The following is a 25371-nucleotide window of genomic DNA, read 5'->3' as shown; positions in this document are numbered from 1 at the left end:
AGATTTAGAATGCTACCATTTTGCAACCCCCAGTGACTCAATGAATGTAGGAATGCTCATCAACTATAATATCATAAAGGGAGACAACCAGACATTATATGCCTCATCATGGAAATGCACAGCACCATAACAAATATTCCTGTCAAAAACTCAAATATGAATCTCATTAAGCCTCTAAGTCTAACCACCAATTTATAAAACAAACAGGCAACATAGAACCCTGTTAAACTGTATGAGCGGATGCAATTAGTGAATTCCACACTGTGGGAAATGCCACAGGACAAACAACCTGGTTTCTTCTACAAATAAACTGCAATACAAAAAGAGAAAAGAGAGCCTATGGATTAAAAAAGATTTACAAGGCATACCAACTAATTGCAATGAATGGAAGACCTTATTTGTATACCAAGCCAGACAAACTTTAAAAAACTGCAAAATGTGAATACTGTTGGATAAAAAATTAATGTTCATTATTTTTAATGTGATACTATATTGTGATTAAGTTTTTTTAAAGGAATCTTCATCTTTTTGAGATATTTTCTGATATATTTAGATGAAATGATAAATGGGATTTCCTCCTCGAAAATAAGCAGGGGAAGGTGGTAAATAAGAGCACAGATGATGTAAGATCTACTATAAGTTGATAACTGTAAAAGGTGGGTGATGAGTATGTGAAATTATTATACTAGTCTCTCTACTTTTCTGGATGCTCGAAAATTCAATAATAGAAAATTTCCACAATAGAGCTAAAACAACTCATTGATCCCAATCTTTGATGATGGCTCTCAGATAATTTTTCATATTATCAAAATGGTCATGGATTTGGTACAGGTGACATTAGGTTGTGTTTACGCATAGCTTTTATTCACATGGAATGACTCAACAGCATAGCAATCTTCTAAGGAAACTTCAATTGTATAAAAACGATCACCACATTGAACAGGATATGTTACCATACCTTTAGGTTCCATGAGAGAACATGGTAAAATATCAATGCTCTTAACGTCTTAAAATTGTGTTTTTCTCAAGGTTCCTATTCCTCTGGCCCGTTTCACTAAAAAGCTTGCACCCCCGCCCCCCGAACTCATCCTTACTCACATACAACTTTTGTCTATCTCTACCATCATTTTTATAACCCCCTTAGGAAGATTTATTAATATACAGATGAGAGACAATATCCATCATCCAAGAAGTCATTCAACTCTATTTTCTGAAATTGGTACTGTGAAAATTTGGTCTTATTACATATAATACATTAAAATATTAAAACTGCTTTTATAAATATCAAACACTGCTCCCTACTTGAGAGTCATTTTCCTAAAAGAGTGCTTCTCAAACTTCACCAGGCATCAGCATTACCCAGAGAGCTTGTTCAAAAACAGATTATTGGGTCTCACTCTCAGAGTTTCTGACTCAGGTCTGGGTTGAGGTGTGAGAGTTTGTCTTTTTAACAAGTTCCCAGATATTCCTGATGCTGTAAGTCTGGGGACCATTCCTGAGAATTGTCACCCTAGACCAGGTATGAAAACTTATGTATCCCCTGCTTTCTCTCGTTCCTTCTTCCTCTTAAAAACAAAGTCCCCTGACACTTTCCAGACAATCGTTCATGCTCTGTCCTTTCTTTTACATTTATCCCTTTGAAATCTACAATGCCTTCCATTGGGTAATTATTCCATAACCGTTTTCTGAAATAAATTATCCTTAAATAACACTTGTTCAGAAATGTTCCCTATTAGGTTGGAGGTGGCATTTTGGCACCCATTTTCACTAAAATTAGTCAGGTTAATTTTGTCTACCTTTCCTATTCTCCCCTTCTTCCAATCCTCCATTCCTCTAACCAAACTGAAAAGAGGAATAGTAATAATCATACTGTTTCCACTAGAATATAATTTCTTAGTGGACAGCAACCTTTTGACTTAGGTTATAACATAGCATTCCTTTTCCTTCATGTTATGGGCATTTACCTATTATTATTTGAAAATGCAAGGCCTGATTTCTATTAATATTTATAGAGTTCAAAGTCCTGCCATGGGGTCAGCATTCAATCCATTTTTGTCAAATGAAATATTTTAATCACAGAATCTTAGAGACAACTGAGGTTCAGGGAACCTAAGTGATGTAAAAAGGTCACACAATGTGTTACGGCACGCAAATGTCCGAATTCTGTAATCCAGATCTCATGACTCTCACCCAACCTACGCCTCCACCTCTAAACTGTTGTACTTCTCTCAGACAAAATAAGTCCAAAGTAGCTTGGGGCTAAATACTTAAAAGAATAACCATAAAATTCTCAAATAAAAAAATGCATTTACTATGGAAAATAATTTTTTAACACGATATTTTGCTTTAAAGGCTTTGGCCTTTCCAGATTATCATTCCAGAAAAACTCAGGAAAGCCTAGAACATTCTGAAAGGAAGAAATTCTGATGGGATTAGTTCTCAGGCACTGAATAGATTATCCTAATAGAGAAACTCACCCCCTTCTCCTGCCCTCGTGCCGGATGATCGTGGTAAAATAACAAACAAAACCAAAATTGTTAGTGCCAGGTCATCTTTGGAATCTGATTTTTCTAGATGCAACTAGATTTGGGGGAAGGGCAATGACCGCTTAGTAAACGTTGACTACAGTCCTGGAATAGGATTAGGTGGTTCACATACACTATTGAATGTATTCCTTTCAGCAACCCTATGAGATAGAGATGATCATTCCCAATGAACAGACCAAACTGAAGCTCAGGAATCACGTGCCCAGGGTAAGCTGGCAGGTCCAAATGCACACCCAGGTTTACCTGAACCTAAGGCTTCCTCCGCAGAGTTAAGCTGATTTTTTTTCATTCGCGAACCTCGATCAGTGTTCAAAGAGCCCGAAATGTCTGAGACATGATTATAACCTCTCTCATCTACTTCTAAAGCATATAAAAAAATGAAAGCTGTTCTCTTCTTGCTTAGTTTATTTTGGTTCATATCATCGGCAAAAACATTTTATCATCAGGACAAATTCATTAACGAAGGCTTTTTGACCCTGAGTTCGACATATCTTTGAAGCTGACAAATAATGAAGCACAAAGCTACGTTCATTAATTTATATGAAATCACAAATGGTGACAAAGAACTTGCTTGATGTTTACCTTAATGTAAACACCCCAATCAATATTCCTGACCCCTTGGCCTCACGCACGCTGGAAGACTATTGCTAGAGGCCCATGGGGGCCAGCACCTAACTGACCTTTAGCCTCATCGCCCCTCGGACTTTTGGGCCATTGTGGCTCAGAGGTGGGCGGGTGGCAGAACTGATGACAACACCTTTCACAGGCCAGAGGAAGGAAGAGTAGAGTAGAAAAGGCTGCCCCATGGAATTTAAATGAGGCTGCCCTTCTAGAAAGTAATATTATAGTTAAGAAATAAAAGGGTACTAATTTTCCTGATTTATATATTATTAATGATGATATTTTAAAACACCATCCTTTTCAATAGGCATACACGAAGGAATTAAATCAGTCAGGGCCTTTGAAATAATAATTTGCTCACTACTGCCATTTGTTGTAACCCTTTTTACTGTGGCAATTTAAAATCAAGCTTGTAATACACACTGTGCAGAAAAGCAAAAAAAAAAAAAAAGCCAATTTCCTTTTAAAATTTCTGAAGTGTTAGCTAATGTATCAACACCCACCTTTCTAGCAATATAATTAAAATGCTGGATTACATTGTTCTGTCCTGGCCATCCATCCCAACCCCCAAGTAGCATTTATTTTTTAAAACAACAGCAAACATTAACGGTTTTGCTTATCAAGTTTTAGAGTTCACTCCTGGTCGAGCAGGATGACACACTTGGCAGGGTTTGGACAAAGGCTATTCGACATCCTTCCATTATCAGCCAGATGGCTGCACACACAGATTCTTCACATGCACTTGTCAAGCTTGTGAGAGGGGTCACTCGTGTTTGGGGACACCAGAGTGTATCACCGTACTAAGTGAGAATACAGATAATAGTACCCTCTTTGTCACTCCTCCCAAAGTTTAATTAACCGGCCCCAGCAATTTATTTTGAGGGAAAAGATAATACATGTATTAAAACAGTTTTGGCATTATATGGCCAGATAAATACCACTTATCTTTTTCCCGTATGTTAAGTCATTGCTATATGCTTTTCTTGGAGTACTTAACAATTGTGTTGGAGAGAGGACATCAAATGATGCTTAGAAATGTGATACACATTTTCATTTCACACTCCATCAGCTTTTACAACTATGGCTCAATGAAATGTAAGAGAGGGTTTGGCAAACAGCCATATTTACCAAGGTATAAAACAGGGGTCAGGTTACTTTTTTATAGAAAGAAAAAAAATGTTTAATTTTCATTCCACATGACTAAAGCAGACATGCGGCTGACACCCTAGAGAAAGGTACCATAAGAATATACACTAACATGGTTTAGTGCCTGTTTAACGGTATGTTTTTACTATATTATAAACAGATTGGTAAAGCAAGAAAATACTCCTTTCCTTACCCCCTTCCACTCAGGATCTACTGACATAGAAACATACTGGCTCAGATCGTCTTCGGTGTTAAATCCTTCACCTGAAAATAATGGCTTTTGCCTTCTGCTTCTAGCCTAGAAGCAGAAACAGCTTACTCCCTTTACAGGCAAAGAAAAGAAAAAAACTAAAGGCATCAGCAAAACTGCATCTTTCTAATTCAGATTTCAATCTGTCAGAAAGGATTAAAACCTTATGCATACATAGAAAGGGAACGATAAATGATAACAGAAACATGCTCTGGAATCATTGTGCTTGCACAGCTGCTGTTTTACTAGCAGGGTGGAGAGGAAAGCATCTTTTTTACTCACCTTTGTTAAACCTGAGACTTCTCCTTTCGCTAACGGTTTGTTGATGGATGGTGTGTATACTTTGGCGTCTGATACTGGCCGTCCTTTCATAAAATGCTTTCCTGATTCATAAATGTCCACTTCGACCATTTTCCCCATGAATGTGGGGTTCTTTGGCACTAAAACCTTTAAAAAAATTTCAGAACGCTTAATTTTGTAAAACAAACAATTTTAGAAATTTTAGAACAGTCTTAGTTTTATAGAATTATTGCAAAGAGACCACAGAGAGTTCCTGCATACCCCACACTCAGTTTCCCTACTACTAACATTTTACATTAATATGATACATTTGTCACCATTAATGAACCAATATTGATATATTACTATTAACTGAAGTCCATACTTTATTCAGAATTCCTCAGTTGTCCAGTAATGCCCCTTTTCTATTCTGGGATCCCATCCCAAGTAGGTTCTATCTTCCAGCTGCTCCAGGACCTGGGGACCTAGCAGGAAGAGAAGGCACTTCCGGGAGCAGTGACGGGAGGAATGGTGAGCTGCAGACAGTGCTCTTTCATTGCAGGACGCCTGTTGCCCTAAGGCATGTGGAAGCAGACCTGGGAAATCCCCCAGCAGTCAGTTAGTCAGTTAGTCAGTCAGTCACTTTTGGACAGGCCTTTGATATTCTGCTCATGGCTGTCCCGTGCAATGAAGAAAACTGAGACAACACTGATGAAAGCCTCGGACTTTTAATACCTTCCAAGTTAGCTGTCAGAGTAATGGTTTGAGTAAACACTTCAAATAAAGGCCTGCATGTTTGTGTGTATGTGTGTGTGCGCGTGTGTGTGTATGTGCATGCATGAGCAAGGGGTTTGGAGGAAGAGAAAGAATATTTAAAAGCAATCTTTTCAATATCCCAAACATGGGTGCTTGGAGGTAAATGACTTCTTTAACTAATGGTTGCCATTCATTTCTTCTGTTTTGTTAAAAAATGCATGTATTTGTTAGTTCTGCCTACCCATAGAACCAGCTACCCTGAAGGGTACTTTGGCTAGTTCACAGGAAGCTGTCAGATGGTCTCTTTCCACTAGAGATTTCTGATAAAAGTACTTGTTTATCTCGAGCAAATGTTTCCCCTCCTTTGGGACTTATAGGTAGTTTGTATGCATTATGTCTCCCTCACACTTCTATTTTAGTACTGGAGCTACTTGCCAATCTTTTAAAGTTGGGATCCAAAATAAATAGACTAATTCTAATCCAGCAATACTTTGATATCTTGATACAATCTTTACTTCTGGAACTCATCTTATTAGAAAAATAATTCCTATGAAATCTTTGATATGCTTAGTTGTAGAGACAAAAAGAGTCAGATGAGAGCCAGAAGTTCCACAGCCAATTTCTTTGACAGGCAAAATTGGATCTTGGTCTTTCTGAGTTTGATTTTTTATGACCACTGAGTACACTGCTTCATCAAAGTATAGGAAAAAGGTCACCTGGGTGGTGAATTACTCCTGGCAAGCAAGCGAACTAAAAGAGCTTTAGTATCAGAATATGAAAGCCCTTTTACATCAGTTTTTATAAAACAAGAAAATCTCTGGAGTAAACTATCCCAGGGAGATTTGGTACTATTCTGGGGGAAAATCACTCTCCTTGATCTGCTGCCTTGATCTGAATGAAGGGCTCAGTGTTTTTTCCCCCTCCGGTTTTAATAATTGGAAAAAGCCCGACTACTTTAAATTGGAGGAAACAGCTAATGAGGCATGCCATTGCCTTTAAAACGAAGGGGAAAAAAAGTTCCCTGCTGAGGCAAAAACCCAGATGGCAAGAGAAAGGAGAGGGAAGAGGCAACCAAAATACAATCAAGCTCCTCCCCAGCTGAACAGAAGGTTGGCCTGAATAGGAAAATGGCTCTCTGGAGTCAATTAATGAGACGGAAACTGGGGAAGAGACTCAGCTCAAACATGGAGTGTTGGAAATCCTTCCTCAACTGTAGTCTCTACAGGACAGGGCATGTGTAGTCTGAACCTCGCAAAGCTCCCCTGATGTTTTGGGAGGACCCAGGGCCCAGTCTGAGATTGTTCCTTGGGGAACATCAATGCTGGTGGCCTCACTGGCTTCTGCTGTCCTGCTTTCCAACACACAGTTGGCTGCCCTTGACCATCCCTTACCTGACTTGTTTACACTGGTCATAAGAGACCTCCCATGCTCTAATTCCAGCCCCAACCCACAGAAAAAAATTTCACTTCTAATTTGATGAGAAAGGAACAAAAAAGGAGGAAAACCCATTTGATGTAAAAAGTTAACACAACCCAGGAATGACCCATGAAATCCCTCTCTCCCCATGAATCTCCCACCTAAGAGGGCACGTCCCACCTCCACAACCTAATGTCCCTGAAGTGAGCACACAGTTTTCTTTAGTCACTTGGGACTTGCTTCACCAGTTGGGAAAGTGGAGTCCCAAATGCTGGAAAGAAGTCTGGCTACTGGTGGGGCAAGGCAGGTTGGCTTACAGGGGAGGCAGAGAAAGGGAGTAAGGAAGCAAGGAGCCTTTCGGGTTGGCCTTGCAGAAAACTCTCCAAGTGAAGTTGGTTTGATCCTCACAATGCTCTCCAGAGTTGTTTGCGCAACTTGAGTTGAATCCAAGGAACAGACTCTTTCCCCTTTGCCCCAGCATTTTTATCAAGGTAGAAGTTAAAAAAACAAACAAACACTAAAACTAAACGAACCTAACAAAACAACCAAGCAACCAACAAACCTATATGAGTGCTGTGACAGCGAGAGGAAATCCCTGCCCTTCCACGCTGTTGTCGCCCATGCAGACATCCTTCCTGTCTCTGAGCAGGACTTTCCCCTCTCCTTTGCCAGCTGTGGGGACTTTGGCAGGGGCAACTGCCTGTTCCAAACTCCCCAAAGCTGAAGGCCGGCCCTGTCAAAGACTCATGTAAACTAAAACACACTTATTCCTTTATAGAGAATGTTTGTAGACTAAGCCACAGAGATAAGCCCCACGTTAGCCGGGCTGGCTTCATGCTACAAAATAGCCTTGCTGCAGTGAGACTCTACAACCCTCCTCACTTTTAAGTCCCTTTTGCCTACACTGACCTACTTTCAGAACTCTTTTTTATTTTGGAGAAAACGTTAAGAACATGGAAATGTCTCTTACCTGCTCATAGAATCGATTGTGTGCAACGTAAAACTTGGAATCAAAGGATTCTTCTGTTACTAACACTTGCTGCCTTTCACCAATCTGGGAAGAGAAGGGGAGAAAAAAGGAAAGATTAAGGGCAAACACCTGAGAATCCAAAATAAATGCCAGCCCAAATAGTTCTGGACCAGTTAGTGTCCTCCTGAACTTAAAAGTACACTCTAGAATGCTAGTTACCTAACAGCTAATATAAAAATCAAGGACTCAAATTTCCTGAAAGCCATTATTAACTACAAAGAGTTAATTATATATATATATATATATATATATATATATATATATATATATATATTTATATTTATACATATATATGTATATATATTACCAAAGTCATATAAAATGAGCACAGTATGAAATCTTATTTTCTTATACAACTATGAAACAAAACTTGATCAGATTTCCTCCTTCAACATAAGTAATATAATTAAGGCTTCTAAGACATAAAAATCTTCTAAATATACCTTTGTTTCTTGAAACAAAGTTGCAAAACAAGCCAGAACAAGCTGCTTCTGATCCAAATTCATGAAAATATTTTGGCAATATGAAAGAATAGTAATAAACATTAATTTCAGTTATGAGGGAGGCAATACTAAAGAAAATGCCTCCAAAAACTAGTCATTAAGTCCTTGCACCTAAACATTTCACATGAAATTACTGATTAATTCACACAGCTATTTACTTATATACATTTTCGCTGTCACAAGCAATTGTCTCTTTGTGGCAGCCATGACCCCATGTTGATTTTTTTTTTAAGAGAAAGAGAGCAAAAATATGGGACTGTTAATTCTCTATAGCATCAATCTACATTTATGATCTAAGCATGCATTTTTAATAACCAAGAAGTTAAATCAGACAAAACATTGGTTAAAGAAATGTGGCTATTCTAAAAAATTCTACCGTGGGGGGACGGAGCCCCAGACAGCAGTTTCCAGGCTCTCGGCCTAGAAAGTGGAAAGGTGCTGGCTCGGGTAGTAGATGGCCGTAAGCTGTGGCTAGTTGGCCATCAGCTGTAACCATTGAGCCACTGGCCACTAATATAACTGCCGTGGCTACGTTGGGGAGTCGAGGAGAGTCGAGGGAAGTCATAGAGTCGGTCAGTTGGCAAAAAAGCGGACAGCAGGTCGCACGTTGTGTGAATCCAGCCTCCAGTGAGACTATAGTGGTATGACTCCCCTACCTATGGCTCCGTGGGTGTTCCTTTTTGGCCTAGCCAAATCCTGCGTTCTTGTGTGGGGAGCGGGAGCTGAGACCCCGCATGACACCCTGCATGACATACCGTTTCCAAGTTTATTCCACTGTGAAATGTAACATTTAAAATATCAATTACTTATTTTCATAAGGTTGTCAAAATGTCTGATGTAGCAAACCAGCTATATTGAACGACTGTGCCAGAATTATTTTTGCCATTGCTACTTGATAAATACAACCATTTTAAAGCACATTGGTAAGAAGATTTTTGAGAAGCAATCCCTATTCTCATATGCAGGGATCTGCCACCATGTTCGGGCAGTCACCATTTAGGAAACGTAAACACAGCTGCACTAAATAGACCACCTAACAATTAAAAAATAAAAAACAGAAAAACCCTCCCTTCTCCATCATACAATGCCAATACCTAAATACACCATAATTTACTTTTTTTTTTTTAACTATCTCTTCTCAGCCAAAAGTTGTAAGGTTTCTAGGAATATTACTTATCAAAGACTTATTTCACTCCCTGAAAACCAATAAAAGTTTCTGCAGTATTCATCTCTTTTGAAAATCAGGGAGCAACAAAAAAAATTCCCCCAACTTTGACTTCAAGCTGTTTATTTAAAAAAGACTGACAAATATCGGGTTTCACTGAAGTATATTTTTCTGGAAGAAAACTTAGAATGTTTGCACACATTTCACAGTGTGAGTTGCTTATAACTTAGGATAAGTATCTGTCAATGGTTCTTAAGGAAATCTGCAATTACACTCTATCTAACATTCAGTTTTCAGGAAATTAATCTAACAATAATATAAGATTGTAGAGCCACTGAAAACGTTATGCTGCTTCTTTCCTCTTGTTAGAATTAATGTGGACAGTGGTAGTTATCATTTTGGGGCTGTTCTATTTTATCTGGAGATAATAACGATGACAGTAATATATACACAGAGCGTTAGAAAGACTTGCTATGTTTATACAGAAGAGGGCAGGGATTTCGATCAACCACCAGAGAACTATTTGTAGGTGAGTATTTAACTATTATTTGCCAAAGGGATTCAAGAAAACTGCTATGTGAAGTAATTTATAGTGGCAAACACCTCTCCACTCACCCTTTTGTCCTCTCAGCCATAGATTTTTTTTTTTCAATCTCTTTGGTTAGGCTCTTAAAATTCCCTTTAAGATATTGGGCAAAAATGAGTATAAGAAAGCTAGGCCTTTGATTAAAACCTGATACAATGTATTCCCACATGTCCTAAAAAAAAACAACAAAACCCAAATAACAAATGTTCTCTTCAATATATCTATATCTACATCTATATCTATCTTTTTTTAAAGAATAAAGTTGCAATGAGGTGAATATAAAATATGACCTTTGAGAGAATCAGCTGTTTCAAATAGCAAAATCACAATGATGCTAAAGAAGCAGGGAGTTCAGGTGCAACTCTGGAAGAGGTACCTTTGGAACCATTCCCACTACTTGATGCCTCCTATTTAATTACTACTTGTAGAAAACATACAGCATCATGAATCTAATTCTGTGGGGCATGACTTTTCCTTGAGTAGAGAAACATCTGTGACAAACAAAAAGCAACGTTTTTTTAAATTCAGTTTTTGGGTAGATTTTTCAGTATGGTATATAACCTGTTAAGCTGTGTTATTTGTGTCACATCTAGGTTTAAAATTTCCCAAGCGCCTAAAGTTGTGAGAAACATCAGTTCTAGCCATATGGCCGGGGAACAGACACAAGAAACACACTAGCATTAAAAAAACAGTGATTTCCAACAGAATTTGGTTGCTGAATGAATGCTCATCCAAGTATACTCTATTTCCCAATTTGTCATAAAACAAACAATATTCGACATGGCTATATAAGGATTTAAAGAGAGAAACTGAAAGGAATTGTTTTAAGACAGGCAGACAATACCAAAATTAAACAGAGTATCTGGGCCTTCACTTTTAACCCAGTAAGAAATGTTATTGGTGTAAGTACTCCTTGGACTAGAAGAAGCAAAAAGTTTCTTTTGAACTCATATATGAAATTAAACATAATCTTTATGTCAAGTTTACTTTTCACTTCGCTTTGTTTTTTACTCTTCTTTTGTTTTCCTTAAACAGAAAACCTGAGATGCGGCTCTGGAAAAGAATTTCAATTCGATTTCTACTCTGAAGGGTTAGATTAGGTTAAAGTTCAATATTTCAACATAACTGTTCAGAGTATCCAAAAAACATTCACAAAGGACAGATATATACTATTTGAGGACTGATGTAAGAGAAATACTTATTTCTTAAAAACACAAGAAGGTAAAGAAATTGTTTTGCTTCCCATGAAAAGTTTCTAGCAATTAATTTTTCTGTCCAATTGCCTTAGGGAAAAAGTAGAGATTAAAACACACATATCAAAAGCTCTCATAATTATTTACATCACGTTCCTAATAAACTTGAATTCTATCTCTGTTTGTCCTACAAAATATTCTGACATGCTACTTCTGCAGCTATGTTTTTTTTTGTAGATAATAAAAAACAATTTTTCTACCTGGCTGGTTTCTGAATGCATGACTCTGGAAAATGTCAAATGTCTTTCTTTAGTTCCAGTCAAATTAGTTTTTTCCCCCCCAAAGCTGCCTGGAACATGTTAAACACAAGGCTGTGACCTTAAATTCTGAAATAATATTTCTAGTGTCTGTGCAAAAGCCTGCCCTCACATACACCTTTAGACTAATTACTGCAGTGTAATATTGCCAGTGAACCACTGTAATTACACTTGGAGAAAAGTATGGTCTTGTTCTTTCCTAGCTAATGAAAATGATAACCTTTCCATTTTGATTCATCATTCACAACAGGCAGAGCATGCGATGCTGGGTCTCTAGGGTATACAGTAATTTTCCTGACTGTTTATGCACACTTCTGTTTTCTGGCCCTGCAGAAGCTGGAATTAAAGAACCAGGCATAGTTATGCTCAAAACAGTCAACAGTAATAGTAGCAATAACATTAAAATTTAATAATCATCCTTACTCCACAATGCCATTCTATAATGTAATAGGGCTAGGGCCCTGACACAGGAGTATGTGTCAAAAATGATGATAACCTAGAAAACAAGTAATGAGACTTACAGTCCATTGTATTCAAAATGCTCGCCATCAATTTATTGGTCTAGTTAAGGATTCTTGAGAGAAGATGGTGGACAGTTATTGTCAAAGGGGCTGGACTTGTACCTGACTCTTACACAATGACAGAAAATACTATTAGAATTCTATTAAATTCTATTAGAATTTTTGAAAACATTATCTTCTGTGTAAACAAACACACGCTTTAGCTCTATTTATTAAATATATTAAAATAAATATGTAATTTATTTTAATATTAAATATATTAAATATATATAAAATATATTCAAAATATATTCAAAAGATGAAGATTAAATATATTCAAAAGATTAAATATATTCAAAAGATGAAGAATGAGCCTTTGAGGTAGAATATCCATACCTTTAAGTATTTAATGTATATGTACCTATTATTAATTGCCATGAGTTTCTTAGTGGCCCTATTTTCCTTCTTCATATTATTTCTTCCTCATCAGAAATAAGCTAACCATGAAGGAAAACAGAAAAATAATTGGCTTCTTGAAAGTCCTTTCTCCCAAAGCAATAATACACGATACAAAGACCAGATCCAGGGTAGTTCACTTGAATCAGATTATGACATTTCTTCTAACAACAGCCCTGTGTGCTGTTTTCTTCAATCGCTGGCTGGTTCTTTTCTAGCCATGTGCCCACTCCAGTAAGAGAAAGACAACCCAAGGGAGTCTCTTCCCAGTTGGAGGCAAAATGCCAATCCTAATAACAAAGCTATTTCATCTGCTGGTTGAGAGCCAACAGTAATAGTCTAGTAACGGTGCTTTATTGATTCTTGACAGCAAGCAGTTCCATGACAGATGCCAACCTGATTCCTTTTCAGCATCTTAGATCTATACCCAAGTGCTGACTGAACTTCCAATTAAAAACTCATCCAAGTCGTAACCACCTGTCTGTACATTTTTTGGTGTTCTAGAACATTCTAAGGTGTCACCTACAATGCTTTTGTGGAATTTTTTTTTTAATTGTGGTAAGAACATGTAATGTAAGATCTACTCTCTCTACTAACAAACCCAAACAAGTTGCCCTTCCTTATCACAGACCTGGCACAAGTATGATGGCTCTGTTTTTCCCACACCAAGAAAACAGTACAATGCCTAGGTGGTACAGGAAAGCGCTCCACATTTAAAACTATCTAAAGTCCTACGGCGTGCTCGTAGATCTATCCACGAGATCCTATTAATGGGATGGCTAAGTGGTACCAATACAGGATTATACGTATGGAACCCTTTTTAATTAAAAATTCAATTGTAAGATTGAACATCTATCTCCATCACTCCCACCTTCCTGATCTTTTTTCATTGGTTTTTATCAGTCATTGCACAGCAAGTCTGGACCAATCTTCTTTGATGAGCTTCTCAAAAAGGAACAAAGGTGATCACACTTACCGCTCAGAACTACTGAACAGACACTGCCTTCTTGGAAAGTGTCTTTAGAATGTTTGTTTCCCCGATGACACAATAAATTAGCCATATTACAAAGAGAAGGAAAAAAAAAACAGATGACCAAGGTTTAGAGATTCAGTGTTTATGTAATCGAATACTGTACAGTAATGACTTGCCAACTCTCCTTAGAACTTTGCTCAAAGCCCTCATGCCTGAAGCATTGAGCGAGCCTGGTACCTTAAGTCTCCTACACTACACTTCATCAAAACAGTATAAGACTCCAAAGAATTCAAAGAAAGATTCAGACATTTTCAGGACAAAAGGTGTGAGTGTGGTATGCTGGACACCTTCCAATTTTTTCTGTGGTGGAAGAAGGCTCCTTTTCAAATATTAGATTACAGGAAAAGATGGATAAGTTCAAGCTCACCCAGCCTCTAGATGTGAATTTTTGGAATCATGAATTCAGAGCTGGCATGGGTGGAGGAATTAACAGGTCATTTAGTTCAAACTCTTCATTTTACTGATGAGAAAACTAAGGTTCATTGGAGATTAAATGATGTGGTCAAAGTCATACAGCTCATAATTTTTATCCATAACATTAAAAATGGATTTTATCCTGACAGTTATTCTTAGGCGAACAACTGATTTACTCCAAACCTTCACCATTCAGTACAATGGCCACAAGCCATGTATGGCTGTTGAGCCCAATCGAGATGCTGTAAAAAACACTCCAGTATAAAGTACCAGGTTTCAAAAACTTAACATGAATAAAAGAATGCAAACTATTTCATTAATTTTATATTGATTACATGTTGAAATATTTTTGATATGTTGGGTTAAATAAAATATATTATTAAAATTTCACCTGTTTCTTTTTACTTTTTTAGTGTAGATACCAGACAAAACTTAATATAATATCTGTGGTTCATACTACATTTCCACTAGACAGAGCTGCTCTAAAGCATTACTGTCTAATTTTTAAAGATTTAACAGAAACCATCCATTTCACTATTTCAGAAGGACATTTGTCATGTAAAAAAAATTTTTTTTAACTCACCACAAACACTCTTAATTGCAGTAATCATGTAAATGCAATACTTTAATTTTAGGAAAAAATGCATACATATCTATAAATTGTAAAAGCAGGAATTTTGAATTGCTAAATTTCTCTTTTTGACCTTTAAATTATTCTTGCTTCCATCTTTCTCGTTGACCGCAGCTCCCCAAAAGCTAAACTGTGATCAACATGCTTGTTTTTAGGGAAACGCAGGCATTCAAGGAGAGGACACCTAAATTTTCCAATCTGTCATCTCCCATTTTGTGTAGCTGTAAAAGCAACCATATAAAAAACAATGGCATTTGGATGAAAAAGGCAGAAATTGATCATTGTCAAATTCATTTTTAAAAAGCCAAAAAAGAATGTCCAAAATACATACTGCCTTTGGTAAGATAAATCTTTTGTTATCAACCCTGTTACCAAAGAACTCAGCATAGACGTGAGCAATAAATAACACGTGCAGTACACACCACCATCTTTCAACCATTTGCCAGCCGGGATTGAGGCTAAGGAAGCAGAAAGGATTAAGCTGAAATCAAAGACAGCCAAACTCTAATGGTGTCAAATTAGCATAACAAAAGACACTGCCACAATCTTTCAGCAGTGGGCAACACATCTCATTAAAGAAGACTGAGTAACAATTATTCTCTCCTGCTCCCCCTCCACCCTCACCCACACTTCTTGGCTTAGCTCTGGGAGATCCTGAGAGCTCAGCTTGAGAGCTTCTGCTTTATTGGCCTGGCATTCAGGCTGCAGGGGAAAGAGCTCACTTGTATTACTGTGCACCTGCCTCTCAATGCTTTATCCCGATTTCCTCTCCTGCTGTGAAAATGCAGCTCCTTCAAACACATACAAGTCCTGCTACTCAGTTTATAGGCATATAATATTGAGAGATGGCAAAGATGACCCAAAAAAAAAAAAAAAGCTAGTTCCCCCTAAAACGTCTTTATTTAAAGAAAATTTATTTGTTTCACTTCATCTATTGTTTTCCCCCTTTAATAATTACTTTGGTCTCAGAGTTAATGAAGCTAAATTGAAATTCTACTAAGTTTTATTGCCACCAGCAATTAGCTGTGAGCATGCATGCACATACACATACACATAGCATGAGATTTAAATGGGAGTAGTTTGGTTCACACCTAGTCTCTCTTTGACAACAGACAACTGAGAAAACATACGAAATTCAACACAAGAAAATTGAGGTTTCGGGTGAACATGTGGGCACTTTTTCTATACATTTAAACCGAGAAGAATGAAAGAGTCTTCTTAAACCAAGAATAAAAACAAAATATTCTTCCAGGGTGATTACTAAGAAAGATGAAAGCTTCAAGTAATCCTATATACTTTTTCATGTCATTCCACTTTGGGGGAAGGGTTGGGCAAAAAGGGGAGAGAAAAGGATGCAGTTATTTAATCCAAACAACTAATTCTGAGTGATATTTTTTGATCAGTAAAACCTCTCAAAAAGGAATTTAGTTGTGAGGGCTGCTTTGATTTTTTTTTTAAATGGCCTCTCCTGCCAAACACATTATTTATTACATAGTCTACTTAAAACTGAACACTGCCATGTCTGCAAGTTGCTCTAGGAAAATCTGTTAATCACAGATGTAGACAGGAACTTCTGCAATTGTTCCTGAGACTAAAGAGCAGAAACCGAGCCAACTCAGCGAGTAGCTGGGAAAACTCTGTTGAACCTATTTAGTAAGTCTGGATTTTCCAAATGGCTGCAAAGTTACTGCCCTGATGGAATTTAGAGACCTTGAGAATATTCAAGACATTAACACAGACCGGAGAGCTGAGGTGAAATATTCTAATCCTATACATACCTCACACATGGCAGTCTGCAGTTAAAACAAAACTTGGGATATCACCTAAATCCTGAAAGGCCCTTCTCTAGGTGGTGACCTACTCAACATTCAAGAGCCAGCTGGGTTCTGCCTTCCATCTGACAGGTAGAGTGGATTTTTTAAAAATCCTCCCTCCTACCGAATTTCTCCTGTTTTATAGATAGATCACATTGTGGTTTTTTTTTTTTTTAAACTTCTTGCCTGTTTATATTTTAAAGTTGGCCAGAAAGTAGTATCCAAATGCAACACATTATTATGAGTTTATATTTTAAAGCATGATAATTCTGTATCTTTTTCCCCAGCGATCGATCTCTTAGACCACGGCCTGTCTTACAAAAAGTTTCTGGGCACACAGGTACAATCTCCTTTCCTTTATGACAGAACCTCAGCCAACTGAATGAGAGCTTGAAGAGCATGAATCAGGAAGCCAAGAAGCCTTTGGTTCCACCTATGCCACTAACTGGCTGTTTGATGCAGAGCAAATCATTTCACTTTTGAGCCCCCGTTTCATCATCCAAAAAAATGTGGAGGGGGTCAAAATTCGTAACGTGTAAGGCCACACGTCCTGTGTTTCTAAATGAAGAGTCCCATCAAGGAATCCAACCAGTAAGGTGTCCTACTCTGCATACTAAGTTCTGCGGGCAGTGGCCTTGGTGACAGCAGCAGTAGCAGTAGTGTCCTCCGGACTTGCTAGAGGCTGGCCCTGACAGCTTGTCACTAGTCTTCTCACCACTGCTCCTGCCTTTCACTTCCAGAGCTGACACACAGTCTGGGATTAACGACATTTGCCGAAGGCAAGGATGAATGAAAGAATGAACAGGAGCAACATTTTGGGGATTCAGTTTACCTGTCTGAAAGAAGTAATTAAAATAATTATCAGGCTGGAATCTTGAGTTATCTTCAGATTACAACCTTGCTTTTAGGAGTCAGGGTATGTGCTGGAAAAGTATGATTACTATTGATAATACAGCCGATAACACGTCTACTGCCATGAGGAAATCCCCAAATTTCATGCACCTTCCATTCACTACCAGAAGAGAGCTCTGTGAGCTGAAACACATTTATGAGTTCAACATTATTACTGGATATCTTTTTCTTTTCTGTTTTTACTTTTATTAGCATTTATTTGATGCTGAATTTACTCTCGGGCCAGAAGTTTTTGTTTCTTCAGCTTCTTCTGGGGGACCTTTTTCTTCGTGCATCCTCCTCTTCTGACTTAGGAACGACCCGCTCTTTCTCAGCTGGGACCATCTCGGTGCGGCAGGGCAAGCTCGTGTATTTAAGGAGAACCCGGCCGTGAACTCCGTAAGTTCTGCGCGGCATCTTGGGAACTTTGTTCCCCTGGCTGTGTTCAGTGACCAGGGCGTCTGCATCTAAATCCTTAAGTTCAGCATTACTCTCTGCGTTTTTAAGCACACGCAGTAGAAATTCTGCTCTCTTTTTGGGCCACCGACCCTGCGTCCAACCCCACTGTCTGGCCTGGGCACACCTCCCAACTCCACCACTGTAATGATGGAATGGCACACACTGCTCTGTAACGTGACATCCTCCAGGCACTTGGTGGCGTTTCGGATTTGCAGACCCTTGATGGCCTGGGCAGTTTCACGAGTGTTCTTAAAATGAACATGTAAATTTGAACTTCTCGATTTACATGATTTTGTGGGGTTCTGTGGGTCAAGCAAATAGCAAACCATTTTCAGAGGTCATCTCAGGCTGCTTACGGGAAGAACGCTCACTGGATATTTTGACTCAAGTAGTCAGAAGAAAATTTTAATTTTAAGTAGAAAACTGTCTTGGGGCTCTATCCAATTACTGCTTCAGAACAGGAAAAACTTTCAGAAAGAACGCTGTATGGATATATGCAGACTAGACCATTGCTAAACAGCTAAGGAAGGAGAAGGCTGGGTGGGGTCAGCCTTAAGCAGCAGTCAGCAGCCCTGCTGGGCTGGCTGTCTCCCCTTGAGAAATCTTGCCTGAAAAGCAGAGATAACTCTCGTGCTCCCTTTTCAAAGCCATGACTCAAAAGGTTGTCAGAGAAGTAAGACAAAGCATATTTAATGGGGAGAAAGGAGGAAAGCTGTCCAATATTGATAAATCAACAACTCATTTTTTCGTCGCTATTGTAAAGATGAATGATACTGGGGGAAAACAAAACAAAACAACAACAACAAACCCCTGAACAGCTTCTTGTCATTTCTAAAACATAGTTCTGTGCCTGCCTGAAAGAGTTAAAGGCTGTTTAAATATTTATCATTCTTCTTTCAAAAGGATAAGAAAAATTCCTTTTGGATACATGAATTTTAGATTGCTAAGTGGTCAAGGACGCATCATCTTACTGAGGATACAGTAATAACGCTTTGATTTTTTTAAAAACTTGGTTATATGTGACCAAAAAGAAAAACCCTACAGATTTTGATTTTATATGTAGGCACGCACAGACCCAAGGATGGTTACTGCTTTCGGAAGCATATGGGTGGGATGACAGGAACACCATGAGGGGCTTACAGTGGGACCCAGGTGAAAGATTCATTAAAAGTGATCAAATAGGGTATGCTTTTCTTAATGTTTTGCAATTGCATATTCAAAACCGCAGGCCAGTGACTATGCATTGTAACTGTCTTTATTTTGAAGAACTCTGCCTGATTTTAATTACAGATAAAACAGTTATTTGTAAATGAGTACTTCATTAACATAACAGAATCGTGATAAACAACAATTCTTGGTTACTACACAGTACACAGGACAATGTGAAGTTTAAGAACAGTACATATGCATGGCATTAGAGCAGGGCAAACTATCCTGTTTACCTTGAGCAAGCTGCTACCTTAAAATATTTTCAGGGAGATAACCTAGGTCAAAGCTCACAAGATTCTCAATTTTGTGAAATTCCATTTTCTTTTATTTGCAGCTATATCCTTAGTGCTGAACACCAGGCTGGCACATAGTTCTCAATAAATATTTGTTGAATAAATGAATGAAAGAACCAGCTCTTTTAATAATTTAACAAGTACACAGTTATATTTTTGTAGTTATACTATCATGCATTGATCATTTTTGAAAAATCGCCAAATTGGAATCAAATTATCCGTGAGGTTATTCTTTAATTCTATATTTCCTTAAGGGACATGGGAAAAGTGCATTTATTTTTCTTGCCACCTTCGTAGCAAACAGCAGCTGTAATAACCTTATCTGACATAGTAATTTGTTTATTTGCTTTTATTAAAAACTTTATTTTTTTTAAACTTTATTTTTTAGAGCAGTTTTAAGTTCACAAAAAATTGGGAGGGTGCAGAGACTTCCCATGTATCTCCCTGCCCTTATACATGCATAGCCTCCCTCCACTGACCTGTCAGTGTAGGTTCATTAACTGTAACAAATGTACCACGCTGGTGAGGGGCGCTGATAATAGTCCCTTATTTTTCAGCTTCACATATACTTTTTGTTGTTTCCAACTGAAGGAAGAACACAGAGAATTTAAGTAACTTGCTCAAGGCTACTTTGTGAGTAAGACTGAGCTCCCATGTGCCAAACTCTCCCGTCTAGTGTTTTCTGCAGCATACAATGGCACACCATCTCTTTGCTACTTATTTAGTGCTTTCCTGAATAACACACTCATAACAAGCTCCTAAGAGAAAAATAAGTAGTGTAGTAACCACACAACATGGTAAAGTAAAAAACGATGGGAAACGGAAGAGGAATTTTCCTTTTCATCATTCACTAATCAATGGAGAAAGAAGGGAAATTGTTAAAATAGTTCATCGAAATAGTCACCTAGAGTTCTTTGCTTTGTGTTTAGTTACAACATATCAAATATAGACCAAGAAAACTGTCTTAAAGTCAACACACGATTTGTGATTAGATTTCTAAACTGACTTCAGCAAGATGCAGATGCCTTGGACTTTCAGAATTCAGAAATTAGGAAATGTGGGGAAAAAGAAAGTCAGATGTGTGGTATGTGCTTGCTTTTTATGATTATGATTTGGTGAAATCATAATCAGAAGACAAAACCCCAAAAGGTTCTTCAAAAGACGTACTAGTTCCCTTTATAGGAACACATAAACTGAATAAAAATTAATAAAGCAAAACTGGTAAACCCATGAGCCATTCACACGTAGGCCAAAAAGTATTTGAGAAGAAGTTTTGGAGTCCAAAATGTTAATCCAGTTTCCTTAACAGTTATTTCGGATTGGTTTAGGATGTCTCCCTTTGAAGCTTTCTAGAAATCAGTGCAAGATTAGATAATTACAACTGGGACCAGACAACTAACTTCTGCTTGCTTCTAAAATCTCTTGGAGCTGTAAAAAGCTGAGTTTACCAACCCCACTCGTTTACTCCCGTTGATACATTCTTTGGTATCACAGGGACTGGCAAATAATATGAACTTAAAGGTCTCAGATTTATTGCTTCAAATAATGGTGGTGGTGGTGGGTAAGTGGGTGGGAAGGATTCATGAGGAAGTTCAAGCAACATATGGAGAAAATTTGCTTCTACTACTTACTTCTATTAACCACCATGGTTAAAATTCTCTTCTACTCTCCGCAACTCCCCACACTCTCTGGCAACCACTAAACTGTTGTCTGTCTATGAGTTTTTGTTTTGTTCTTTGTCATGTTCCTTTGTTAGTTTGTAGAAGAGGGTAAAGGGGGTCAAATACATGGTGATGGAAAGAGAACTGACTCTGGGTGGTGAGCATACAACGTGACATACAGAGGATGTATTATAGAAATGTATACTTGAAACCTATGTAATTTTACTAACCATTGTCACATCAATAAACAAAAAAAAAATCAAAAATTCAAAGCGATCGTTATCTTTTACTTGGAGTATACATAGACAGAGACTTGTGTAGCAAAGTAAACACGGTGTTTTATGAAAGTGGTAGTTAATAAGTTATTCTGTCACAAAAATTTTATTTCTGATTTTTAAAAATACAAAGATATATTATTATCAATAAATGATCATTTCTAAGTTCTTTAGCTTGCTAGAAACTAGTAGGCAAAAAATATGAAATGAATTTAACGTTAACTATTAAAATACATTCCCCACCCCCCACCATTTCCTAAAAAACACAGGGGAAATGCCCTCAAGAAACTACTTGCCCTTAACTAAGCATCTTCATGTTTACTACATGATTTGTTGAGCATGAGTCTTGAGGTTAAATACAGCCCCAGAATGAAAAATGAAGGAAACATGTGACTATTAACAAGCAAACTCAGGATAATGAATTGTTGATTCAGGGCAAATAATTTCATAAGCCTATTTCAGGTAATGTTTCTATTATGAACTCATTTATTATCTCTCTCTCTCTCTCTCTCTCTCTCTCTCTCTCTCTCTCATTCTCCACCTCCCCCACCTGTTCCATGTGGGCAACCTGAACCCTCTCCTCTGTCTTGGAAAAATCCCAGACCTTCTCTGCAAAGGTGTTGTGTGGCCTTTTCTCAACCTGAAAAGAGGTGAGACAATGCCACACCAACAGCAGAGAAAGTACTTCCCTTCTAATGAGTCTATTACTTGCTCTGTCCTGGATTAAAAGATAACAGGGATACTGGCAAAAAAGAGTTTTGAAACTTGTAAAACGAATTGTGGCAGCATCCCTGAAACAATTTTAGAATGGAAATGTTGTTTGGTAAAAAATAAGAAAAGTGTGGCTGGCTGGACTCCCTCCCTGAGCTGTGCTCTGCCCGGGAGCAACTACAGTGTTGCACCCAGGACGTGGAGTCCGCGTAGACGCTGCCGTGCTTGGGTAAGTCCTCTCGGACCCTCGGTCAGGTGCAGGTGTAGACAGTTCACTTAACAAATGAGAACAGGTCCCACTTCTTAAGAAACTAACGACTGCTGCATGAAAATAGGTTGTTGGAGATATTGATATCAGCCTTATAACTAGAGAGGACCATGACTGGACAAGCAATTAAGGTATTGTCTGGAAACTCAGGGCCATTTGAACTTGATTAATTCCTTTCGCAATGACTTTTAACAAGATCATCTTTCACGAGGTCACCCCTCCCTCTTTTCAACCAATTAAAAAGCCTTATATACAAGTTAAAATTAACATTAAAAACGACTTTTCAAACAAAGCTAAAAAATATGGCCTCCTCTTTGTTATTTGAGTTCAGAATTACACAGGGCACAATATATTAATAGCACATTCATGTTTTCTTCACTTTCAGTGGAATTGTGACATAAACGGTGGAGGATTTACAGAGAAACAATAGGCAATGGCTTTGTGCAAGAATTTTATCTTATAAAAGATCCGTAAATAGATAACTCCTGTCATATAGTTTAGAATGATGATAAGAAATATAATTTCATGAATGCTTCCTCTTCTCTCTCATCTTACTCTCCCCAGTTCACTGCCCTTGCCTTGGATACTATATGATTGTCTGGTGAATCTCCATTTCTTATCTCCTTTTCTGCCCTATGCCTGTAACACAGGCTACTATCTTTTAAGTCACATTTTTTATTTAGTTGACAGACCAAACTATCAAGGGATGGCAAAATGGTTGAATTCAAGGGAGAGTCTGACTTTTGTTTGGAGAACCTATTCACCTTTACCATCTATAAAACAGGAAAAGCATATGTATATCTAACTATTTTACAATTAAAGAAACATATATAAAAACATCAGCTAAAATACCAAGATTACATTTAAAAATCGCACTTCTCATATTGGTTTGTTCAATGTTTCTGGTTAGGTTTCTAGGCTTTGAGAACATTTTTTTATCAAAAATAAATTATTTCTCTATGTGTTTGCTTTCATTATCTTTTTGGAAAAATCATCAAATATATCTGTAAATGATGACTTTTCAATTTCCTTACAGAACAAATGTTTAAGTAGATCCAGCAGTTATTTTTGAGATAATGTATCTCCTTGTTACAAAAAAAAAAAAAAAAATCAGATGAAAACCTTAAATACTACCTAGCGAGGTTGAACATCATATCACATTCTTTAAATCAAGCCTTTTGTTTTGTAAATCAAGTGTTTTGGTTTTGTTCAGGAAACCTACTACCATCATGTATGCATTTTTTTAGTAGTCAATGAAAAGAGAGTACCAGAAAATCACATATATTAAAGTTTTCAAACAGAATTAGGCTGTTAAATCCATGAAAAATTCATAATCATTGCAAACTAGATCTAGCTCTTCCTTGTATTTGATCACAGATACACGCTCTACAAAACAAAATGTGTTTCTGTGTGTGTATGATGCCCTATTTATCAAAAAATAATCATCATGATATATAAAAACTGTCATAAAGTGGAAATAAGCTAGTGTATTAAAGTGGAGGAAAGAAAATCTTCGAAAGTAGAAGGGAAGAGACCTAACTTCAAAAACAATGCAATATTTGATAGATTTTCATTCTCTTCAAGTCTATTAACAGAATACTCAAAAGTGTAAAAAAGTATATTTCAGTATGATTCCAATTTAAGAATGTGTATGTATATAATTCAACGTAACAACAGAGCTGTGGATTTTAAAATCATCATTCTCTAATAGTCAGAGGTCAGTGAGGACTACTTTTCAGGAATGAACTTCCATCCTGCGAAGGCTTTTGCAGACTCCAGGGGCACGAAGACCCTGTGCCACAGCTTGTCCTTCGTAAGATTTCACATTTTAGTGCACACGTCATCTGTCATGTACTGCTATCTATACACATGAATTCAAAGCAATATTTTGGACTCCTTTATTCAGACTACAGTTTACAAAAAAAACCCAAAAAACCCCAAGCGGACTAAAAATTTCACCACCGGGGATATGGGTTGCAACTTTAGTATACCCATTTGCCTTTTTTCGCACATCTTTTTAAACGACAGCCTTTTCATTCCCATTTCACTGTTTGGCCTTGGAAACAACAGTAACGCCAAATTAAACACCATGAACACTCATAAACAATGTCTGGTTTTAATTTAATTGATTAATATATAGAAAAATGTTCTTTTCTTCTAGAAGTATACTTACACGCAAGAAAAACAAAACCAAAGCTTTAAACTTTTAACATTCCTCTTGTCACATAGTCGTAAATGAAATAGATGTCTAAAGATATGTGCTAAGAAAGACTCTTCATTTCTTCCTTTTTTTTTTTAACTTAACAAATATTATATCTATCTATAGTGAACACTTTACAAATACTAGCTATTAGGTTGGTGCAAAAGTAATTGTGGTTTGAAAGGTTAAAAATAATTGCAAAAATCGCAATTACTTTTGTACTGACCTAATACCATAGTTTGGTGCTCAGAACAACCCCATGAAGTTGTCTGGGACCTGAGGGGCTAAGACCTTTGCCCATGGTCCCACAGCTGGTAGGTGCCAGGCACAGCCTGTGTTCAAACCTGGCAGTCCGGCTCCAGAGTCCGAGCTCTTAACGAACATGCAACATTACCTCTTCAATTTCAAAGTCAAGTTACAGTTTTAAGGTGATGTTACAGATGCTTAATTAATCCGGGGTAGCTCATAACTAACTACCATGTAGCCTGCTGTGGCATTAAAATGTCCCCTTTCTTATTAAAAGATCTTTGCTAAACGAATATGAAATATTCACAACGTTAGGAGATAAAAGCCACATGGCACCTTTAAAGGCACGAAGGGATCAAAATGGACTATGCAGCTAAAATCCTTAAATGATAACTTTAATGCTCCTTTATTTATTAGTAATTTTAAACCTGTCAACTTTATTAAAATGGATAATGACTGCACAACAAAAGGTACACACAACCATGTAGCTTTTAAAAATGAG

At 37.5% G+C, this 25371-nt stretch overlaps 1 protein-coding gene and 1 pseudogene across 3 annotated transcripts in view; both read right to left on the bottom strand.

Moving 5' to 3' along the window:
- The window catches only part of CDKAL1 (CDKAL1 threonylcarbamoyladenosine tRNA methylthiotransferase), a 629213-nt gene that overhangs the window by 26081 nt on the left and 577761 nt on the right, over nucleotides 1–25371 (bottom strand). For both annotated transcript variants that reach the window (XM_081056268.1, XM_081056269.1), the window contains 2 exons: nucleotides 7985–8068; nucleotides 4846–5010 (listed from right to left, as the gene is read on the bottom strand). In XM_081056268.1, the coding sequence (XP_080912394.1) occupies nucleotides 4846–5010; nucleotides 7985–8068 (249 nt within the window). The remainder of the gene's footprint in view (nucleotides 1–4845; nucleotides 5011–7984; nucleotides 8069–25371) is intronic.
- On the bottom strand, nucleotides 17780–18335 carry LOC308500828 (large ribosomal subunit protein uL22-like; annotated as a pseudogene). The gene has a single exon. The product of its transcript is annotated as a large ribosomal subunit protein uL22-like (transcript).

This window comes from Rhinolophus hipposideros (genome assembly GCF_964194185.1).
Source record: "Rhinolophus hipposideros genome assembly, chromosome: 8".
Lineage (NCBI taxonomy): Eukaryota > Metazoa > Chordata > Mammalia > Chiroptera > Rhinolophidae > Rhinolophus > Rhinolophus hipposideros.
Note: the sequence above shows the minus strand (reverse complement) of the source record. Positions and strands in the feature narration are given on the sequence as shown.